The sequence below is a fragment of the Loxodonta africana genome, chromosome 4 (genome assembly GCF_030014295.1).
Source record: "Loxodonta africana isolate mLoxAfr1 chromosome 4, mLoxAfr1.hap2, whole genome shotgun sequence".
Lineage (NCBI taxonomy): Eukaryota > Metazoa > Chordata > Mammalia > Proboscidea > Elephantidae > Loxodonta > Loxodonta africana.
In genome coordinates, this window is record NC_087345.1 from 85,228,006 (window position 1) to 85,248,159 (window position 20,154).

At 33.7% G+C, this 20,154-nt stretch overlaps 1 protein-coding gene and 1 pseudogene across 1 annotated transcript; one reads left to right on the top strand and one right to left on the bottom strand.

Annotated features, from left to right (window-relative positions):
- Positions 1–3,270: 3,270 nt before the first annotated feature.
- Positions 3,271–4,333, bottom strand: LOC100660164 (olfactory receptor 6C6-like; annotated as a pseudogene).
- Positions 4,334–17,686: 13,353 nt separating this feature from the next.
- On the top strand, positions 17,687–19,849 carry LOC100659882 (olfactory receptor 6C6-like). The gene has a single exon (XM_003405520.3). It carries the CDS (start codon positions 18,730–18,732, stop codon positions 19,834–19,836), a length of 1,107 nt encoding a protein of 368 aa, XP_003405568.3. The 5' UTR covers positions 17,687–18,729; the 3' UTR covers positions 19,837–19,849.
- The last annotated feature ends 305 nt before the right edge of the window (positions 19,850–20,154 follow it).

A 20,154-nucleotide genomic window follows, 5' to 3' on the forward strand; every position in this document is an offset into this window, starting at 1 on the left:
AAGCTGTTTTCCAAAGTGATTGTAAAATTTTACTTTCTCAGTAAAAATGAATGAGAATTTCAGTTGCTCCATATTCTTCCAGTAGTTGGCATGCTAAGATATTTCTATTTTTAAGCATTCTAAAATGTATATAGCTGTATCTAATTGTGATTTTAAGTTCATTTCTCTAGTGAGTAATGTTGCTCCTTATGTTTATTTTCCATTCATATGTTTTCTTGGGTAAACTAAGTGTATGCCCATTTTCATTTGGATTATTATTTTTTCTTTATTGCTTTTTGACATTTTTTATGTATTCTAGATATAAGCCCTTTTTCAGCTAAGATATGTGATTTATAAATATTTTCTCCAAGTCTGTGGCTTGTCTTTTTATTCACTTAACAATATTTTTGAAGAGCAGAAGTTCTTAATTTTGGATTCCAATTTATCACATGTCTGTTACAGATTGTAGTATGCCTAGGTCAAAAGGTCACAAAGATTTTATCTTATGTTGTCTTCTAGAAGTTTATTCTTTTACGTTTATATTTATATCTAAGATCTATTTTAATTTTTGTATATAGTGTTGGGTATGTATCATGGATGATAATTTTACATATGGGTAGCCTAATTTTTAAGCATAATTTGTTGAAAAGACAGCCACCCAAAACAAAAAACTATTAGACTCAAACCTCAATAGCACCAGGGTTGAGAAACTCAGATCTAGACATATTACTTTTTTAATGCAAACTCATTATCAAACGCACATAAGAACATGATCTGTAGAATCCCTAGGGTCTTCAAACTAGTAAGTTCCACCTGGGTGTGTAAACACATGGAGGTTTGGTATAAGTCAAAACTACCTCTGACATCAGGAAAACAAGAGAAAGTTACATATCTGCTGTTAACGTTTTCCTTTCTAGCAATTATGATGCTGCACAATGACCCTTCCTTCTAAAGACTGAGAATTAGTTACAAAAACAATGCCAACATTGTCATCAGCAAGATTAAAATAGTTAATTTTAAAACGTTTATTTAATTTCCAAGGTATAAAATTAATCCTGTGATTGAAACAGAATAATTATCTTTTCAAAATTCATCATCTACAAGCTAAACGTTACTATAAATAACACTTTATCATTAGCATTGTAAAAACTGAGTGGGAAAGTACGGTAATTGACATAAATCAAGATTTAATATAGCACCATGATAAATAAGAAGAAGTATTTTCCTGGCTTTGTCTATATTACTTTAAATTAGAGAATGAATAAACATAATATCTATTAATGTCAACAAGAAATTAAAACTAATTTTATTCATATATTAAAATGCCTTAGGAATGTGACAGTGACAATGCCAAAGATTAAGACTGATAAAAATTAGGATATTTTGGTTGTCCTGGCAATGAAAGTCTGAAATCCATGACTGCCAACATCAGCTGAGAAAAATTACCTAGAATCATTGGGCCTGAGTTGCCTCAAGGATAAAATAAACACATAAAAGGAGATTTTCGTACTGAAAATCAAAGGATGCTATAATTTTATACCATTAATAAAAATAGATACTCAAAACGTTTAGAAAATGGCAAATGGAGAAGAGATTTATATAAGGCATGAGGAAGAAATAGATTTTTAAAAATCAGACTGTTTAGAACTTCTGAAAAAATTAAATCTCATATAGTCTAAATCAAATGTATCTCTCTCTCTCTTCACACTTTTTTTTTTTTAATGCAGATGAAATGGTGTCTAGATACACTAAATTAATATTTGGGGGCAGACTATTTCTCTAAAGAAAGTGAAAGAAATAACAATTCAAAATGAAAATGTAATTGTCAGATTCATTGTTTTCTCTACCTTCACAAGCATATCAAGTATCAGTTAAACCACATTCTTGAGTTGTTCAAAAAATATTTCCTTTACTGAGAACTCAACAATTCTCACAGCATATATTGACTGAACTGTGAGGTAGAGATTAAATTTCCCCTACTTTCTACTGGAAAACATTGAGACATAAAAACTCTGAGTAATTTGTGCAGTATCCCACAATGTGTACGTGATGAAGGCTTTACCTAATCCATGCTGAATATCTCAAAACAGTCTTATAACCATTAAACATACTACCTCTCCAAATTTACCCTGATGTTGAACACCTCTGTTATTTACTTTTATTTATATCCAAATTTTCTTTCCTTATGTATGTTTTTAGACTCTAAATAATTATTGCTTTATCCTAGAAAGTCTCCCTCACCTCCAAAATTACTTAGAAGACTATCCTATGTGCCCTATAATATATACTTGTATATCTTTAAATTGCACTAATTATACACTGTATAGCAATATTCGTTTTATGTGCTAATCTCTTTTGGGGAATGCAAGCTTCTTTAAAGTAAGGATAGAGCCCTTCACAATATCTGGAATAAGATAAATGTTGGATAAACATACACTGATTTACTTACCAGTTTACACACAGCAGTTTGCACTTACACAAGGTACACTTTAATCAAAGTCAAGGTTTCTGGAAATGAATATGCCTTAAGGAGATGTTATTTAATAATTGGATTAAAGATTTGAAGTAAGTTTACTGTAGCAGAGTAACATGTTTTTGAAGCCTTCAACTAATAGGTTCTTGTCAAGCAAATTGAAATCCCCAGACACAGGGTTGGAAGAACAGAAAGGTTTATTCACATTTTACAAACTGGGAGACAGGCAGAGTTTTATGACCTAAGGCTGCTATCTCCCTGAACCAGGGCAGATTTGCTACTTTTATAGAAAGCGACATACATATGCATTAGCAATGAGGGTAGGATCTTCAGTCTTTTGATGCCTGTGCAGTCCACATAATTTTAGTGAATGGGTTTTTGTGCATGGCTCTAAAAATATTGCTCACAGTCCTGAAAAAATGGCTACAACTTGCTACTGCCACCCTAGGAAGGCGGTATAGCAGGTAGATTCGGAGTCAGTGCACCTGCACCTCAGCCTCCTACCGGAAGAGAAGAAACCTGAGGATTGGGCCAATCTTGGTGAAGCGCTGTAAAAATTGTAACAAAAATCCAGCAAGAGTAGACTTTTCTGAAAAACAGCTACTACCGGATGGTTAATAGCTCTTAATTTCCCTTTTCTGGCTGCCTGCTTCATTTTAACAGTTGAGAGTAAAATGCAAGGGAAGAATTTAGCTATAAGATTTTTCAACAGAGTCTTCTATATGTGATAACTGATGAGGTAGAAAATATAATCAGAAAGCATGTATGAAATCTTTTTTCCCCCAGTTTTTGCTGTAAGGTGTATCATATTTTTTAAGTTACTTTTTTGAAAAACACAAAATCTTTTGTAATATATCCCGGCAGACTTCTTTCACCTGCTGGTTCATTAGAGTGTAAATAAAGGAATTTAGTAAAGGGGCAACTGAGGTATAGAGCAAAGCTATGCCTTTGGATACAGTCAGTCTTTCTTTTGCAGATAGTTTTATATACATAAAGGTAGAGCTACCATAAGTCATGGAGACAACAATCATGTGGGAAGTACAGGTGGAAAAAGCTCTTGCTGTGCAGAGGGGAATTTCAGAATGGTCCTAATGATGTAAGTGTAAGACAGAATCACGAACACCAAGGTGACTACAAGTGTCATCACAACTAAGACAAAAGACATCAATTCTAGGACACATGTATCTGTGCAGAATATCTGCAGGATAGAAGTTTCACAACTAAAAAGATCAATTATTTTGGAAACACAGAAATCCAGCTTGAGACCCATGATCAAAGGGGGAAAGATGATTAGGAATCCAATTACCCAAGAACTGAGCACAAGTTGGTAGCACACTCTGCTGCTCATGATGATGGGATAATGCAGCAGCTTGCAGATGGCAACGTAGCGGTCATAGGACATGGCAGCCAGAAGGTAAATTCTGTAACTCCCAGTAAAAAGATGAAAAATAATTGAGCTACACAATCATTATAAGAAAGGGTTTTGTCTTTAGTCACAATGGTTATTAGGAATCTAGGAATGCACACTGTTGTGAACAGGAGAAATTTTGGAGAAAAGAATACATTGGAGTCTTGAGACTTTCATCCAACAGGGTAAGGAGGGCAATAATCAAGTTCCCCATAGCATTAAATGCATAGTTGAGAAAGAGAAAGAAAAAAAAATCACAATTTGTAATTGTGGATCATCTGTCAGTCCCAGGAGAATGAACTTTATTTCCAGTGATTGGTTCTTCATTTCTCTTCTGTAAGCTTTATCAAATGTACACAGGAAAAGAAGAACAGAATTAGAAATATCAAGATCTTTTAACCTAAAAAAACAGAAAGAGATATATTCTCTAACTTACCCATTTGGAAATTACAGCTTCAGCTTGAAATTGCAGATGACATATAAATATATACCAAAGATCAATTTAAAAGTCCTTCTGATCCTTTATTTCTATTTATAACATTCCTGAGAATTTTTTTCTTTGAACTTGAGTTTTAGGTCAATTTGAATTTTAGCCAGTCTTTTCCATGTATAATTTAAATAGAAGAAGTGTATGAAATATTTAAAATATATTTTCTATTTATGCTTAAAGAAAACTGATTCAAACAAATTCCTATTTTAATCTATAAACAATTTTGAGTTCTGTTTTATGATACTTTGTTCAAAGTTACTCTCAGTGGAGTTCTCAGAATTTTTACACATCTTGACATTTTCTCCTTTGTGTTTTTCATTGCACTTATCACTCTAACTCTCAATCTATTTTTTCATAACTACATACCATTAATTTGTTTTAACAACACAAACTGGAACATCTCTTTTGAGCTAAATTTTATATACACATTATAAACATTTTTTATAATTAGTGGAGAATGTCCCAAATCTAAATCATTAAAATAGAAACTTCAAACCAAACCAAGTTAAAAAAAAAAAATTATCCTGATTTCCTTTTCTTATCAGATTTAGATTATTTGTAATCCCAGCTTCCATTTTTTTTAACATAACTGTGCAAATTGCAGTAAGTCTGTTTGTGTTTTTAAAATGAGTCTCAAGGTGATTTTTTTAAAATCAAATTTAGGGTTTTGTTACAATTACTGTGCTATGCAATGATGAAGGCAACACTGATTTTCAGTGTGGCTTTTAAATAGCTTAAGATCTTAATTTCAACAGTTTTAAATTTTTTTTTTTTTTCTGTCCTGAGACTACACCTTCATTATTAGCAGTTTTCTTGATTGGTTTAACCATACTCAAATCAACAGCCATTTTCCAGATTACAGGACAAGTATAAAATGCAAAACATTATGAAAACACAGAAGAAAATACACTTAGAAAAAATATATATAATAACTTCTTTTCTATTATCCTTTTAGAGTATTTTCCTAAAAGTGACTACATAATTTTGGCACATTATTTATAAAATCCTGAATATCTAGAAATAATATTAATTCCAATGCTTTCTACAAGAATTCAACTTACTTCTATGTTATATTATCCCCATTATATTAAACACATCAGCCTACTTCCTTAAGTACATTACCTGCAGACATTTACATAAAATGAAGAACTAAAGATAACTTCTGGAAAATGTAACACTCTCTTTGTTATATTTATTCTTTTATATTTTTCCTTATTAACATCATTACAGCTGCTAAGTGATCTTAAGCTTTTAGTGTAAAAATGTACATTTCAGCTCTTATTTCGAAGACTTCCATTTTTACTCTACTCCTGATTTAAAAAAGAATTTTCTAGGATCCAATCAATCAATCAATCAATTTCTGTGAGTATGTGGGTTTAGTAGACTATTCTAGAGGTAAGCTATCTCACATTCTAGTTTACAGCTTCTCATGGTGTTTTCGTTATCCATTCACCCAGTGGAGCACCTAGTTCATAAAGACAGTCAGAGAAAATGAAACATAGACACAACACTATATGATTAAGTAGATGGTAACATCTACTGTTATATGTAATCATAAAATTACTCTTCCATTAAAGAAGATTTATAAAACATGAAAAAATTCTGTAGTCAAATTTATCTGAGTGAATTTTGTTTCTTGTGCATTTATCTTAGTTTCTGATTTTGAAGTTAAAATTGTACTTGACTTGCCTTCTGGAATTTTTGTTCCTCTATGTTTGCATAGAGGAACAAAAATTCCAGAAGGTTTTTTTTTTTATGTTTGCATAGCAGAAATATGTACTAAGACAATTAGTGATGATTTTATTCACTTCTAAATTTTTAAAAAGACAATCCTATTTTCTTATTCCAATAGGAAGATTTATTACCCATTTTTGTGAGAAAAGGCAAAGTGTGCATATGGGGCTTCTTTAAAGATTTCCCACTTTTGCTCAAGTTCATACTCACTATGAAGCTTGGAATTGATGTATCAATACTTTCTGTGGATATCCATCTTCCAACCTGGATAAGTGGAATTTTGTGAAATTTGTTCATAATAACTCCCATGAAAAGTGTTAAAACTGAGATTGCTATCATGCAAAAACCTCAAAATAGATACACACTCTTAAAAATAAAATAAAAAATGGGAAGTGGAAAAAAATCAGGAAATCATCTGATGACGGTAAGCAACTGTTCCAAGCAAAGAAAGACAACATTAAGAAAAGTACCTTTCAAAATGCTACAATTTTATCATTTCCTATTTACTATAGCCTCAAGAGATTCTATTGAAATAAAACAAAGAAAGATGATCTTCCCTGGGGTAAGTATTCCAAAAGTATTAATTATTTGCAGTAAAGTGCACCACTATAATCTACTTAAAAAAAAAGAAGCTGAAGTGAAAGTATCCCAAAGGAGTATCATAACTGATTTAGCAAAAGCAATAAAATATGTTATAAGGAACATCAGCAGTTTTATCGTCCTGGGACAACACTGGAAGATCTCAGCTGGTTTACACCGGGAAGAAACATTTCCTTTCTTTCATTAAGCAAAAGAAGTAATTTTAGACTTTATTGTAAACCATTTTAAAGTGAGGCTTTGAATGTCTTATTGGTGGAAATTGATTCTTAAAGTGCACTGATTTTTATCTATTAAATACATTTCTGTGTTAATGTCCAAAACTGAAAGCAATTCCACCGTCCTCAGTTGGTGATGAATAAACAATTGTGGTATATCAAGACCATGTAAAACTGCTCCATGAGAAAATGAACTAGAGGTAAATAAAAAACACAAATTAACCTTAAAAGCATTGTGCTAAGTGAGAGAAACCAAATACAAAAAACAACATATTGTAAGATTCCATTTACATAATTCTAAACCAAAAGCCAAACCAGTTGCATCTGAGTTGATTCTGACTCATGGTGGCTCCACGGATGTCAGAGCAGAACTGTGCTCCACAGAGTTTTCTTTCTTTTAATGGTTTATTTTATTTTATTGTTGTTATACTCGGAATAAGCACAGCAAAACATACACCAATTGAACAGTTTTAAAATGCACAATTCAGTAATATTAGTTACATTCTTCGAGTTATGCAACCATTCTCACCCTCCCTTTTCTGAGTTGTCCCTCCCTTATTAGCATAAACTCACTGCCCCCAAAGATTCCTATCTAATACTTCAAGTTGCCCTTGTCAATTTGATCCTCTATAGATAGAACTTAAAACATCACAATGCTCAAGGTAGACATTCTTTACTGGTTCGACTAAGCCATTGTTTAAAACAGTTTTAAGAAAACTTCAGGGGATATTTTTGGTTTGAAGTTTAAAGATTATCTCAGGGCACTAGGTTTGGGATCCTTACAGCCTTCATGGCTCCAGAAAATCTGGAGTTCATGAAAATTTGAAATTCTGTTCTGCATTTTTCCCCTTTTGATTAGGATTCTTCTATAGAATCTTTGATCAAAATGCTCAGTAATGGTAGCTGGGAATCCTCCAGTTCTTCTAACGTCATGGCAAAGGAGGCAGCTGTTCATGGAGGCAATTAGCCACCCAGTCATTTCCTCCACCTATTCCTGGCCCTCCTTCTTCCTCTGTTGTTTCAGGCAAATACAGAAGAATTGTGACTTGGGTGACTGCTTTTAAGCGTTTAAGGTCCCAGGCACTATGTAACAAACCAGGAAGTAGACATAAGGATTAAACACTTTGTTAGGTCAATTAGCTCTGATGTCCCATGAAACCATGACCCTAAACCTCCATACCAAGGAACCAAATCCCACGAGGTGTTTGGTTGTACATAAGCAGCCTCAGCAGCTACTATTTCTTCTCTTTTTTTTGTCATTGTTGTAAATATAGCTATCACACAGCTTCTGCCTATCCAACTTCTTAAGGGTATATAACTTATCGATAGCAATTACAATAATCAGCTGTGCAAACCTACCCTTAATCAATGCTATTTTTCCATCATCGTAAACCGGAAGTCGGTACTCCATAAGTGATAACTGCCCCCCTCTTGCCCCTGGTAACCATTAACAAACTTTGGTCTCTATAGATTTGCCTTTCCTTTTTGGTGGTGGGTTGTCTTTTTATATAAATGAGGTCATACAATATTTGTCCTTTTGTAACTGACTTATTTCACTCAACATACTGTCTTCAAGCTCCATCCGTATTATAGTGTGTATCAAGATCTCACTTTTCTTATTGGCTGAGTAGAAAAATTCCATTCTATGTATGCACCATATATTGATTAACCATTCATCTGTTGATGGACATTTAGGTTGTTTCCACCTTTTGGCTATTGCGAATAGTGCTGCAATGAATATTGTGTACAAGTATCTGTTTGGGTCTCTGCTTTCAAGTCTTTTGGGCATATACCTAGAAGCAAAATTGCTGCATCATATGGTAGTTCTATTTCAATTCTTGAGGACCCACCACACTGTTTTCCACAATGGTTGTGCTGTTCTGTATTCCCACCAGCAATAGTTAAGGGTTCTAATTTCCCCACGTCTTGGCCAAAATGTGTTATTTTCTAGGTTTCTTTTCTTTTTTTTTTAATCTTAGCCATCCTAGTGAGAGTGTGATGGTATTTCATTGTACTTTTTATTTGCATCTCTCTGATAGCTAATGACATTGAGCATCTTTTTATGTGTTTGGTGACCATTTGAGTGTCATCTTTGGTGGAGTGTCTATTCAAGTCCTTTTCCCATTTTATGGTTGAGTTACTTGTCTTTTAGTTTTTAAGTCGTTGAAGTTTTCTATACACCAACAATAAGAAACCTGAAAGAGAAATTAGGAGACAGTTCCATTTACAATAGCAACTAAGAGAATAAAATACCTAAGAATAAATTTAACTGGTAATGTGAAGGACTTATACAATGAAAATTATAAAACACTTCTTAAAGAGATTAAAGAAGACTTAAGTAAATATAAAGAAGTTCCATGTTCATGAATTGGAAGACATATTATTGTTAAGTTGTCAATACTACCTAAAGCGACCTATAGATTCAACACAATCCTCATCAAAATTCCAACAGTCTTCTTTACAGAAATGGAAAAACCGATCCTCAGCTTTATGTGGGATGGCAAGAGGCCTTGAATAGCTAAAGAAATATTGAAAAAGGACAAAGTAGGAAGACTCACACTTACTGATTTAAAATATATTAAGCAACTACAGTACTCAAAACAGTCTGGTACTGGTATAACAATAGACACACAGAGCAATGGAATAGAATTGAGAGTCCAGATTAAACCCACATATCTATGGTCAACTGATTTTTGACAAGGGTGCTAAATCCATTCTATGGAAAAAGAAGTCTTTTCAATAAATAGTGTTGAGAAAATTGGATTTCCACATGTTGATAAATGAAACAGGATCCACGCCTCACACCATCCACAAGAACAAATTCAAAGTGGGTTCAGGATCTAAACATGCAAATGGAAACTGTAGAATTCTTAGAAGAAAACGCAGGGGCAACACTGTGAGACCTATGGATTCAACAATGGATTATCTAATATAATAACAAAAGCACAAACAGCAAAAGATAAAAAAAAGTGACCTTGTAAGAATGAAAAACTTTTGTTCATCAACAGACTTTATCAAAAAAGTGAAAAATCAAGCTACTGACTGGGAGAAGAATATCTTCAGAGGCTTTATATCCAGTATAATCTAATACCCTCAGGGTTTTCAATGGCTGATTTTTGGGAAGTATCCAGACCTTTCTTCTGAGGCATCTCTGGGTAGACTCAAACCACAAATGTTTTGGTTAGCAATGAGCCTGTTAACCTTTTTCACCAACCAGGGACTCCAAGGCCAAACTATAGGGATAGAAATCTGCCCAATGGTTTCATGATTTAAGAATGAGGAGAAAGGATTGACAACCAAATGTCATGAAAGAAGTTTTCAGGATGATGGCAATAGCTTATATCTTGATCATGGTGATGGTTACATGACCTATATGTTTGCCAGAGTACATCAAACTATACCAAAAAAAAAAAAAGAATGAATTTTACTGTACATAAATTCTACTTCAATAATCAATCAAAATTATTTGGATAAGATAGGCCTCTTTTTTAATATGCTGTTGAAAAGATTGTTTTAGATTAGAGCTATACTAGTCAATATGATAGCCACTAATCACAACTGACAACATAAATTCAAATTAATTAAAATTAAGTTTTCAGTTCATCAGTTGCACTGGCCACATGTCACGTAGTCAGTAGCCACATAGATTAGTAGCTCCCATATTGGACAGCAAAGCAATATAAAATTGCTGTCTCTGCAGAAAGTTCTATGGAACAACACTGAGTTAGACAATTGACTTTCAGCATTTGTAATTTTTTAGTTTGTGCATTAAATGCTACAAATTTAATCTAAATGTAGCCTTGACAGGCTTCTTATAACTTTTTATATGCTACATTTTATTATCATGTATTTTAAATGTTTCTCTTATTTTCATTGTAATTACTTATTTAATCAATTGTTCATTTAGCAATACATTGCTTAACTTCCAAAATTTGCTTACTTTCTAGTTTTTTCTTTTTTTGTCTTTTAATTCTTCCTTAATTCTATGGATATTTTTAACTCATTGGATACAGTATTTTGTATTAATAAAGGGTTCAATTTTGTTAATTGTATTTTAAAATCTACAGATTTGTTTTTCCACTTATTTTTGATGAACAGATACACAAAAAAAATCTTAAGTTGAAAACCTTTTTCCAAGCCCAGCTCCACACTACTTAACTGTACTGTACCACCTAGTTAATTAATCACAAACCAAGAAAACCAAACCCATTGCCATCAAGTTGATTCTGACTAGTAGTGACCCTATAGGACAGAGTAGAACTACCCCACAGGGCTTCCAAGGAGCTACTGCTGGATTTGAACTGCTGGCTATTTGGTTAGCAGCTGAGCTCTTACTTGCTGCTGCACCAGAGCTACTAATTAATTATACTAATATTCATTTCCTAGTTTGCCAAAAAGAGATAATAGAGTATTGTTCTACCATGGAGTTGCTTTTTTGGCTTTAATGAGATAATATTTGTACAGTATTTTTTTTTTTTTCACTTAGCACTTAGTAGTGGACAGTACATAGTATAATTTACTTATGTATTTAAATATCAAACTATTTATCTAAGGAATATAAAAATAAGGAAACAAACTTGGAGAATTAAAACAACTTTGATGCCATGCACCAGAATATATTACTGGAAAAAATTGTGATCCCCACAGTCAACAAAATCAAAACCCAAACTCATTCCCACCAAGTTGAGTCAATTCTCACTCATGGAAACCCTATAGGAGAGTAGACTTGCCCCATAGGGTTTTCAAGGGGCAGCTGGTGGATTCGAACTGCCAACCTTTTGGTTTGCAGCCGTAGCTCTTAACCACTATGCAGCCAGGGCTCCCCACTGTCAATGGCCATAAGAATTTTAAATTTCACATCTCCCCATGATCTTAATCACCACATTAATCAACTCCCTCTTATCACACCAATTGGTACAAGATGTCAGAATAATGAGGATAAAAGCCCTGCTAATGATGAGGTGTTTTTAGTTGCTGTGGAGTTGGCTCTGACTCTTGGTGGCCCCATGTGCAGCAGAAAGAAATGTTGATGGTTGATATGCTTGAGTTCATTGTTGAGGCCACTGTATTTTGAATGCCTCCCAGCCTAGAGAGCTCATCTTCCAGCACTCTATTGGACAATATTCTGTAGTGATCTATAGGGTTTTCGTGGGCTAATTTTCAGAAATAGATGCCCAGGCCTTTCTTCCTAGTCAGTCTTAGTCTGGAAGCCCTGCTAAAACCTGTTCCCCATGGTTGAGCTTGCTGGAATTTCAGATACCAAAAGCATAGCTTTCAGCGTCATAATAACATGCAAGCTGCCACAGTAGGACAAACTGACATACAGGTGGTAGAATGATAAGATAGGAATAAAGTGATATATATGTAAATTATTCAATTGACTGTAATAAGTTCATAATAGTCCCCAGAAATATTAGGTCTTAATCCCTGGAATCTGTAAATGTTACCTTACTTGGAAAACGAATCTTTGCAGGTATGATTAAGTTAAGCATCTTGAGATGGAGGGACTATCCTGAATTGTCCCGTGGGCCATAAATGCAATCACAAATGCCTTTAAAAGGGAGAAGAGAAATGAGAATTGGTATATACAAAGGAGGAGATGACAATGTGACCATAAGGCAGAGATTGGATGATGGAGCCACAGTCAAGGAATGTCACAGAAGCCGAAAGAGGCAAGGCATGGATTATATTCTAGAACCTTTGGAAAAAGAGTAGTCCTGCTGAAACCTTGAATTTTGGCCCAAAGAAACTGATTATGGATTTCTGGCTTCCTGAACTGTGAAAAAATAAACTTCTGTTGTTTTAAGTAACCTAGTTTTTGGTAATTTGTTAAAGCAGTCACAGAAAACGAATAGATCGATCAATGAAAGAAATGGTAAGATATGCATAATTTCAGTGCAGCTAATATTAATAATCAATGAGATGGACTGACACAGTGACTTCAACAATGGGCTAATGCATGGCAACAATTGTGAGGATGGCGCACTACAGGGCAGTGTTTCGTTCTGTTGTACATAGGCTCGTTATGAGTCAGAACTGACTTGATGTATCCTACCAACAACATTTATATAAAAATGTCCACTCTTAAGGACATAAGAAAAGGGAAGAGTCATTTCCAAAACATAGTCTCCAGGTGTCTTAAAAAAGAAAAAAAAAAAAATCCTGGTACGCAAAGCCTAAAAGTACCGAAGGGAAAAAAAAAAAGTAAGATAAATGGCTAAGTTAACGAAAAAGAGAAATTTGTGCTGTCTAGAAAGATAGACAGTGAGACTGAGTCCTGAAACAGGTCACCACAAGTAAGACATGAAATAGGTGTTAATCTGGGTATTGAGCTTTACCAGGCCTCATAAAATTGGAAAAGGTAGGAAAATTTTGGTCCCATAAACAATAGTTGGTTGTTGCGCATGCAGATATATTAAGCTAAAAACCGGAAAAAGCTATTTCCTCAAAAACCAAATAAAAAAAATTAATCTATGTTAAGGAGATAAATAGAGACGCTGACTTCCCTTGATCTTGGATGTGAATGGAAGGAAAATAAGCCTTTTCTTAAAATTTCTACTCTCATTCCCACACTTAGAAGTCTTCAGGTATAGGTTGCATACTACCCACATAAGTTAAATATCACTAGCTCAGAATTCTTTTAATGTAGGATCCCAGTGATGAACAGCCAGTTACTTAATGACAGTTCTCCTAAAATATAAGTCCTTTGCTTTAGAGTCAATTCTGACTGACAGCAACCCTAAACAACAGAGTAGGATTGCCCCATAAGGCTTCCAAGGAGTGGCTGGTGCATTTTTGGTTAGTAGCCAAGCTCTCAACCACTGTGTCACCAGGGATCCCTCAAACATACCCAGCCAAACCAAAACCATTGCTGTCGAGCTGATTCCAACTCATAGTGACTCTATAGGACAGAGTAGAACTGCGCTATAGAATATCCAAGGAGTGCCTGATGGATTCGAACTGCTGACCTTTTGGTTAACTGTTGTAGCACTTAACCACTTCTCTGTCAGGGTTTCCCCCTCAAATATAGACATAGATTAATTCTAAATAATGTTACCTCACAATAAAATATCTCTTATGATATGCTTAACAGGTCATCAAGTAATAGCAAGCAGAAACAATAACTGCTGAATAGACTCACAAAAAACTAAAGAATTTGAAAATTTACACAAAGTATTCTGAGGAATGTTTAATAGTTTAATGAAATAAAAGGGAAGAAGTCTATTTAAGTAAAGAGACTATTGAACAAGAGAATATGAAAAAAATAGGATTCGTTGAAATTAAAGTTAAAAAATTGAGAAAAATTAAATATATAGGCTACACAGATGATTGACATATTTGTTTGTTAATAAATAAAATTGAATACTAAAAGTCCTTAATGACATAAAGTAATTAATGAATAAATTGAAAGTGTTATGAAGATCGAGATATTCATAGCATTCAAAGTACCTTCCCACAAAATACTTCTTAATTACAAACATAAGGCAGCAGCTTTATGGTGGAGAAGCCTGTTAATCACCACATTAATCCAGAGATAGGACTCAATGAAAAGACAGAATCATATCTGTGATACTGGTGGCAAAAGTAAATTAATGGAATCTCGTCAGGCAGAAATCTCAGAAAAACGCAACTCGAGGGGCATTGTATACAATTAACACAAAGTATTTCCAACATTCAAAAAACTTAATTTTTTTTTTTTTTAATTTCCAACATTCAAAAAAACTTAAGGAAGGACTGAGGAACTGTTCCATATTAAAGGAAACTAGAATCACAACAACTAAATGAAAATGTTAATTCTGAATTAATTTTTATTCTACATACAGGTAAAAACTGAATGTGATTGGAGGTTTGGATGTTATTAATATATCAATGTTAGTGTGCTTGTTGTTGTTGTTGTTAGGTGTCACTGAGTCGGTTCCTTCTTGTAGCAACCCTATGTACAACAGAATGAAATACTGCCTGGTCCTGTGTCATCCTCACAATAGTTTTTATGCTTGAGCCCATTGTTGCAGCCACTATGTCAATCGGTCTTGTTAAGGGTCTTCCTCTTTTTCGATGACCCTGTACTTTATCAATCATGGTGTACTTCTCCAGGGTCTGATCCCTCCTGACAACATGTTTGCAGTATGTGAGGCATAGCCTTACCATCCTTGCTTCTAAGGAGCGTTCTGGTTGTACTTCCTCCAAGACAGATTTGTTCCTTTCTTTTGGCAGTCCACGGTATATTCAATATTCTTCCCCAACGCCACAACACCAAGGCGTCAATTCTTCTTCAGCCTTTCTTATTTGATGTGCATCTTTCGCATGCATATGAGATGATCGAAAACATCATGGCTTGGGTCAGGCGCACCTTAGTCTTCAAGGTGACATGTTTGCTTTGCAACACTTTAAACAGGTCTTTTGCAGCAGGTTTGCCCAATGCACTGCATCTTTTGATATCTTGACTGCCACTTCCATGGGTGTTGACTGTAGATCCAAGTAAAATGAAATCCTTGACAACTCAATCCTTTTCCACTGATCATGATGTCGCTTATTGGTCCAGTTGTGAGGATTTTTGTTTTCTTTATGTTGAGGTGTAATCCATATGGAAGGCTGTTGTCTTTGATCTTCATTAGTAAGTGTTTCAATTCCTCTTCACTTTCAGCAAGCAAGGTTGTGTCATCTGCCTAATGCCAGTTGTTAATGAGTCTTCCTCCAATCCCGATACCCTGATCTTTCCATATAGTCCAGCTTCTCAGATTATTTGCTCGGCATACAGAGTGAATAAGTATGGTGAAAGGATACAACCCTGATGCACACCTTTCCTAACTTTAAACCTCACAGTATCCCCTTGTTCTATTTGAACGACTGCCTCTTGATTTATGTACATATTCCTTATGAGCACAAATAGGTGTTCTGGGATTCCCATTCTTCGTAATGTTATCCATAATTTGTTATGATCCACAATGTAGAGTGCTACTTTCCTAATATTTATTATCAATGATTTCATGTTATTATATAGTGGATTTTTTTTTTTTTTTTTTTTTTTGAGAGGGACATGGAATGCACACTGCAGTATTGAGCAGGAAATAGGACATCAAATGTTTCAGGACAAAAAAAAATTTCTTGTTCTACATTTGTAACTTTTCTGTAAGTGTCTTTAAGTTTAAGATTGTTTTACAGTAGAAATAATAATAAATAGGAATCATTTAAGTACTTTTTCTCAAGTATTGGAGCAGACAACAATGAAGTTAATGGAATCTTAATATATCGCCTAATGGAGGCAAGAGAAAGGCTCCTGTTTGAGACAAAGCCTCTGGCCAGTAGAACTACTTATACAGCCCTGGTGGAGTGGAATATCAGAACCTTGTTGGCATCTCACACAGAGTTCAAATCATTTCTAGTTATCTTGTAGGAGGATGTCCCCTCAGCTTTGTATTTAAAGCAATTTACAGTTTTATTTTGTGTGTATGTGTGTGTGTTTTTCTGTATGCAACTTGTAGGTCCCAACACCAGTCTCCACAGGAGATTTCTTTTTCTTTCTTCCTTTTATTTCAATTAATTCCCTTGAGTCTCTTATGAGCAAACTGATAAAACTGTAGCTTTTGTTAGTCCATAATTATAAACACGGACATCATTTGTTACAAAGAGTGGGTTCCTTTAATCTGAGACCGTTCCTAAAATATCCTATTCTTAGAGCATCACTTTCTTTTAAGTATAAATATTTATGAGGAAAAAAAATCAGAAAAATTCTATCCGGCAATTAGAAAGAGTATTTTAATTAAATTATCTGTGATATCTAGGTCCTGTGATTTTTGTAGTGTATGGGAAAGTAAAAAAAAAAAGTGAAAGTAGGAAATATTAATTAAAAAAAAAAATAGATGCATATATTTTCCAAACTTGCCCTCTGCTTTGAATCCTTCTCAAGAGAAGTAATGGAATTAAATTTATTGTTCAAATAATGAAATGTTTTCTAATATTACAAAAAGTGCTAATATTTATCATGCATTATTTGACTTTCGTTTATCTGTCCTTAAAGGAGAAAGGATACCAACATATCCTACATACGGTAAGTCATTTGTAATTTGGAATCTATACCTAGATCAAAGGCGAAGGCAATTCTACAAACAAGTACAATAGTAATTACCATAGACATCTGAATCATCAGATATGTTCTATCTTTATGTAGATGCAGCACTTAACGCTGCCTGATCATACAGGGATTGATACAAACTTTATAGCATTATAGCTTTCTTACTATAGATAACTATGATCATGCTGGAAATTTTGAAGAGTAAAAATAGTATCTATTCTGTAGATTTTTACAAAACCAACATCATGTGTCATCTAGCCACATGATGTTAGCAAAAATGGTTTGACCGACTTAGAGAGTTTTCTTTCCCACTGAGTATAGAGCAACACTGGGGTTGAAGAGTTGACAGTGCAGATATACATGTATTTGATAAATAAACACTTGTGATCGCTCAGCTTTTCATCATTTTAGTAGTCAAAGAATAGAAGAAAAATTGCTACAATCCTTTATTTCTGATTTTGAGATTTACCAATTTTAATACTTTGAATCTATCCTCAATCTTTCTCCAGCTCTCACACTCACTCTCACTATTCCAAAGCTGAATGGAAACAGAAGGGACCACTACCTATAAAATATTGAGGGGAAAAAAGCCATTTCAAAATAGGAGTACTGTATATTTCTTTTCAATAGCTATCACTCAAAACAAAACAAAATTCTTGTAAGAAAATTTGTTTGTTACATTCAGTAGGAAGTGGAAAAAATGAAATTCATGACAAACTAAGAAAATTCTTATATACAGGAATGGAAGAAATTATTTTTACTCATGTGAGATGCAAAAATTAATAACCTGTGAAGGGATTTTAAAATGAATAAGGCATTTGCAAACGTACTTTTTAAATATCATATGAGACCTGTAAATTAGCTTTGTCATTAAATATAGAAGAATGTTTGGATACCATGTCAACATCCTCCTTCAGATAAAGAGAAAAGCTCTCTTTTCCACCATAGACATCTATACAAGGCAATCATCCACTGAACATAATGTAACCAAATAGTGATTTAGCAACAATGGGCCTATTTATCTGTAGAGAAAAGTCTTATTTATGGATTTAAGAACAATAAAGTTGAGTGCCAAAAATAGCATAATTAGGATGTTAGGTGACTATAGACTATCATTTCTACACTAGCCTTTGGATAACAAAAAGGGTTTATTAAATTACTTACTCCTAGTTATTAAAATCACCCTCATACTTAGATTAAAAAAAAGAAAAAAATAAGGACATAAAAATATTTATGGTGGTCTGCACAAACAGGAAAAAAAATATTTAAGAATTTATAAATTATCTGAATTCAAGACAAAGATCATGTCAGAAAGTAATTTTGTTTTGTTTTTTCTGTAGCTACGATCTTTCTCTCAATTTGTTTAGACGAGAAATTACTACCTGTATCTGGAAGGTATTTCAAAACGATGAGTTTAAAGGATTATGAGAAGACATGATTTGGGACCAGTAAAAAATAAATATTAAAGAAAATAAGTCAAAAGAATAATGGAGCAGTACTGCACTGGAGCTAAACAATGAATGCTGTGTATTGGCAAATTTCAGTCATAGTTACAGAAAGTATGTGACTGCCAATATTTCTGTATGGTTGTAGATTTAAAAAGTTTTTTCATAAAATAAAATTGTTGAACATGCATTGTAAATTGACACTGAAAAAATTGTCTAAATTTTATAAGAATTTATTGCAATAATTTATTAAACATACACAGAAAATACATAGAGGATACTTAGATTGATCTAAGTTATAATTTTAGTTATCATGTCCCTTGTTAAACTGCAACAAATATTTATGCTTGCTTACATTTCTGGATATCAAAATTTTTCTTATGGTAGCTTTAAAGAAGTCTTGTTATTTCTGCTTTTGGAGTTGTTTCCCAACATCAATTTAATAGGACTCAAAAATGAAATGAAGAACCAGTCAAGGGAAATAGAGTTCATTCTCTTGGGACTGACAGATGACCCACAGTTACAAATTGTGATTTTTATATTTCTCTTTCTCAATTACATTTTGAGTGTGATGGGGAACTTATCCATCATTCTCCTCACCTTGCTGGACCCTCGCCTCAAGACTCCAATGTATTTCTTCCTCCAAAATTTCTCCTTCTTGGAAATCTCATTGACAACAATCTGCATTCCTAGATTCCTGACAACCATTGTGACTAAAAACAAAATCATTTCCTACAGTGGTTGTGCATCTCAATTATTCTTTTTCCTTTTAGTAGCAATTACAGAGTTTTACCTTCTGGCTGCCATGTCTTATGACCGCTATGTAGCCATCTGTAAACCCCTTCATTGCCCCATCATTATGAGAAGCCAAGTGTGCTACCAACTTGTACTCTGTTCATGGGCAGCTGGCTTTCTGAATACCTTCCCACCATTGCTTATGGGACTGAAACTGGAATTCTGTGCTTCCAAAGTAATTAATCATTTCATGTGTGACACTTCTCCTATCTTGCAGATTTCTTGCACAGACACTCACTTCCTAGAATTGATTTCATTTGTTTCATCAGCTATAATACTTGTGGTCACATTGCTGTTAGTGATTTTTTCCTATACATATATAATCAAGACCATTCTAAAAATCCCCTCTGCTCAGAAAAGAACAAAAGCATTTTCCACTTGTTCTGCCCACATGACTGTAGTCTCCCTTACTTATGGTAGCTGTATCTTCATTTACATGAAACCATCAGCAAAAGAAAGGATGGCTTTATCCAAAGGTGTAGCTGTTATCTATACCTCAGTTGCCCCTTTACTCAATCCCTTCATTTACAGTTTAAAGAATCAGCAAGTGAAACAAGCTTCCAAAGATACACTCAGAAAGATTTTCATTTTTTTCCAAAAAATAAATAAAAGATTTAAATCTTGACAGAAACGATGAGTAATTTTTTTGTTCCATTGTTCATGTTTACTTAATCTATCCTCTCAATAAGTTAAATTTCTTATAACCTTTAAACAAATCTGCCAGCACAATACACTTTCCTACTTCTTTTTATGATTAATACTTCCTGCTTGTGTTTTTGTAAGAGTTCTGCCCTCAAATTGTCACAGATTTTAGCTTTCTTTTAATCCCAAAGACATGGAACTCATGTTTCCTAGAAAAAAAAAAAAAAAAAAAGCTGTATATTAATGTATCTTGTACAAATTTGCCTGGATAAGTGTAATTAGTTAACGTTCATTTATTACA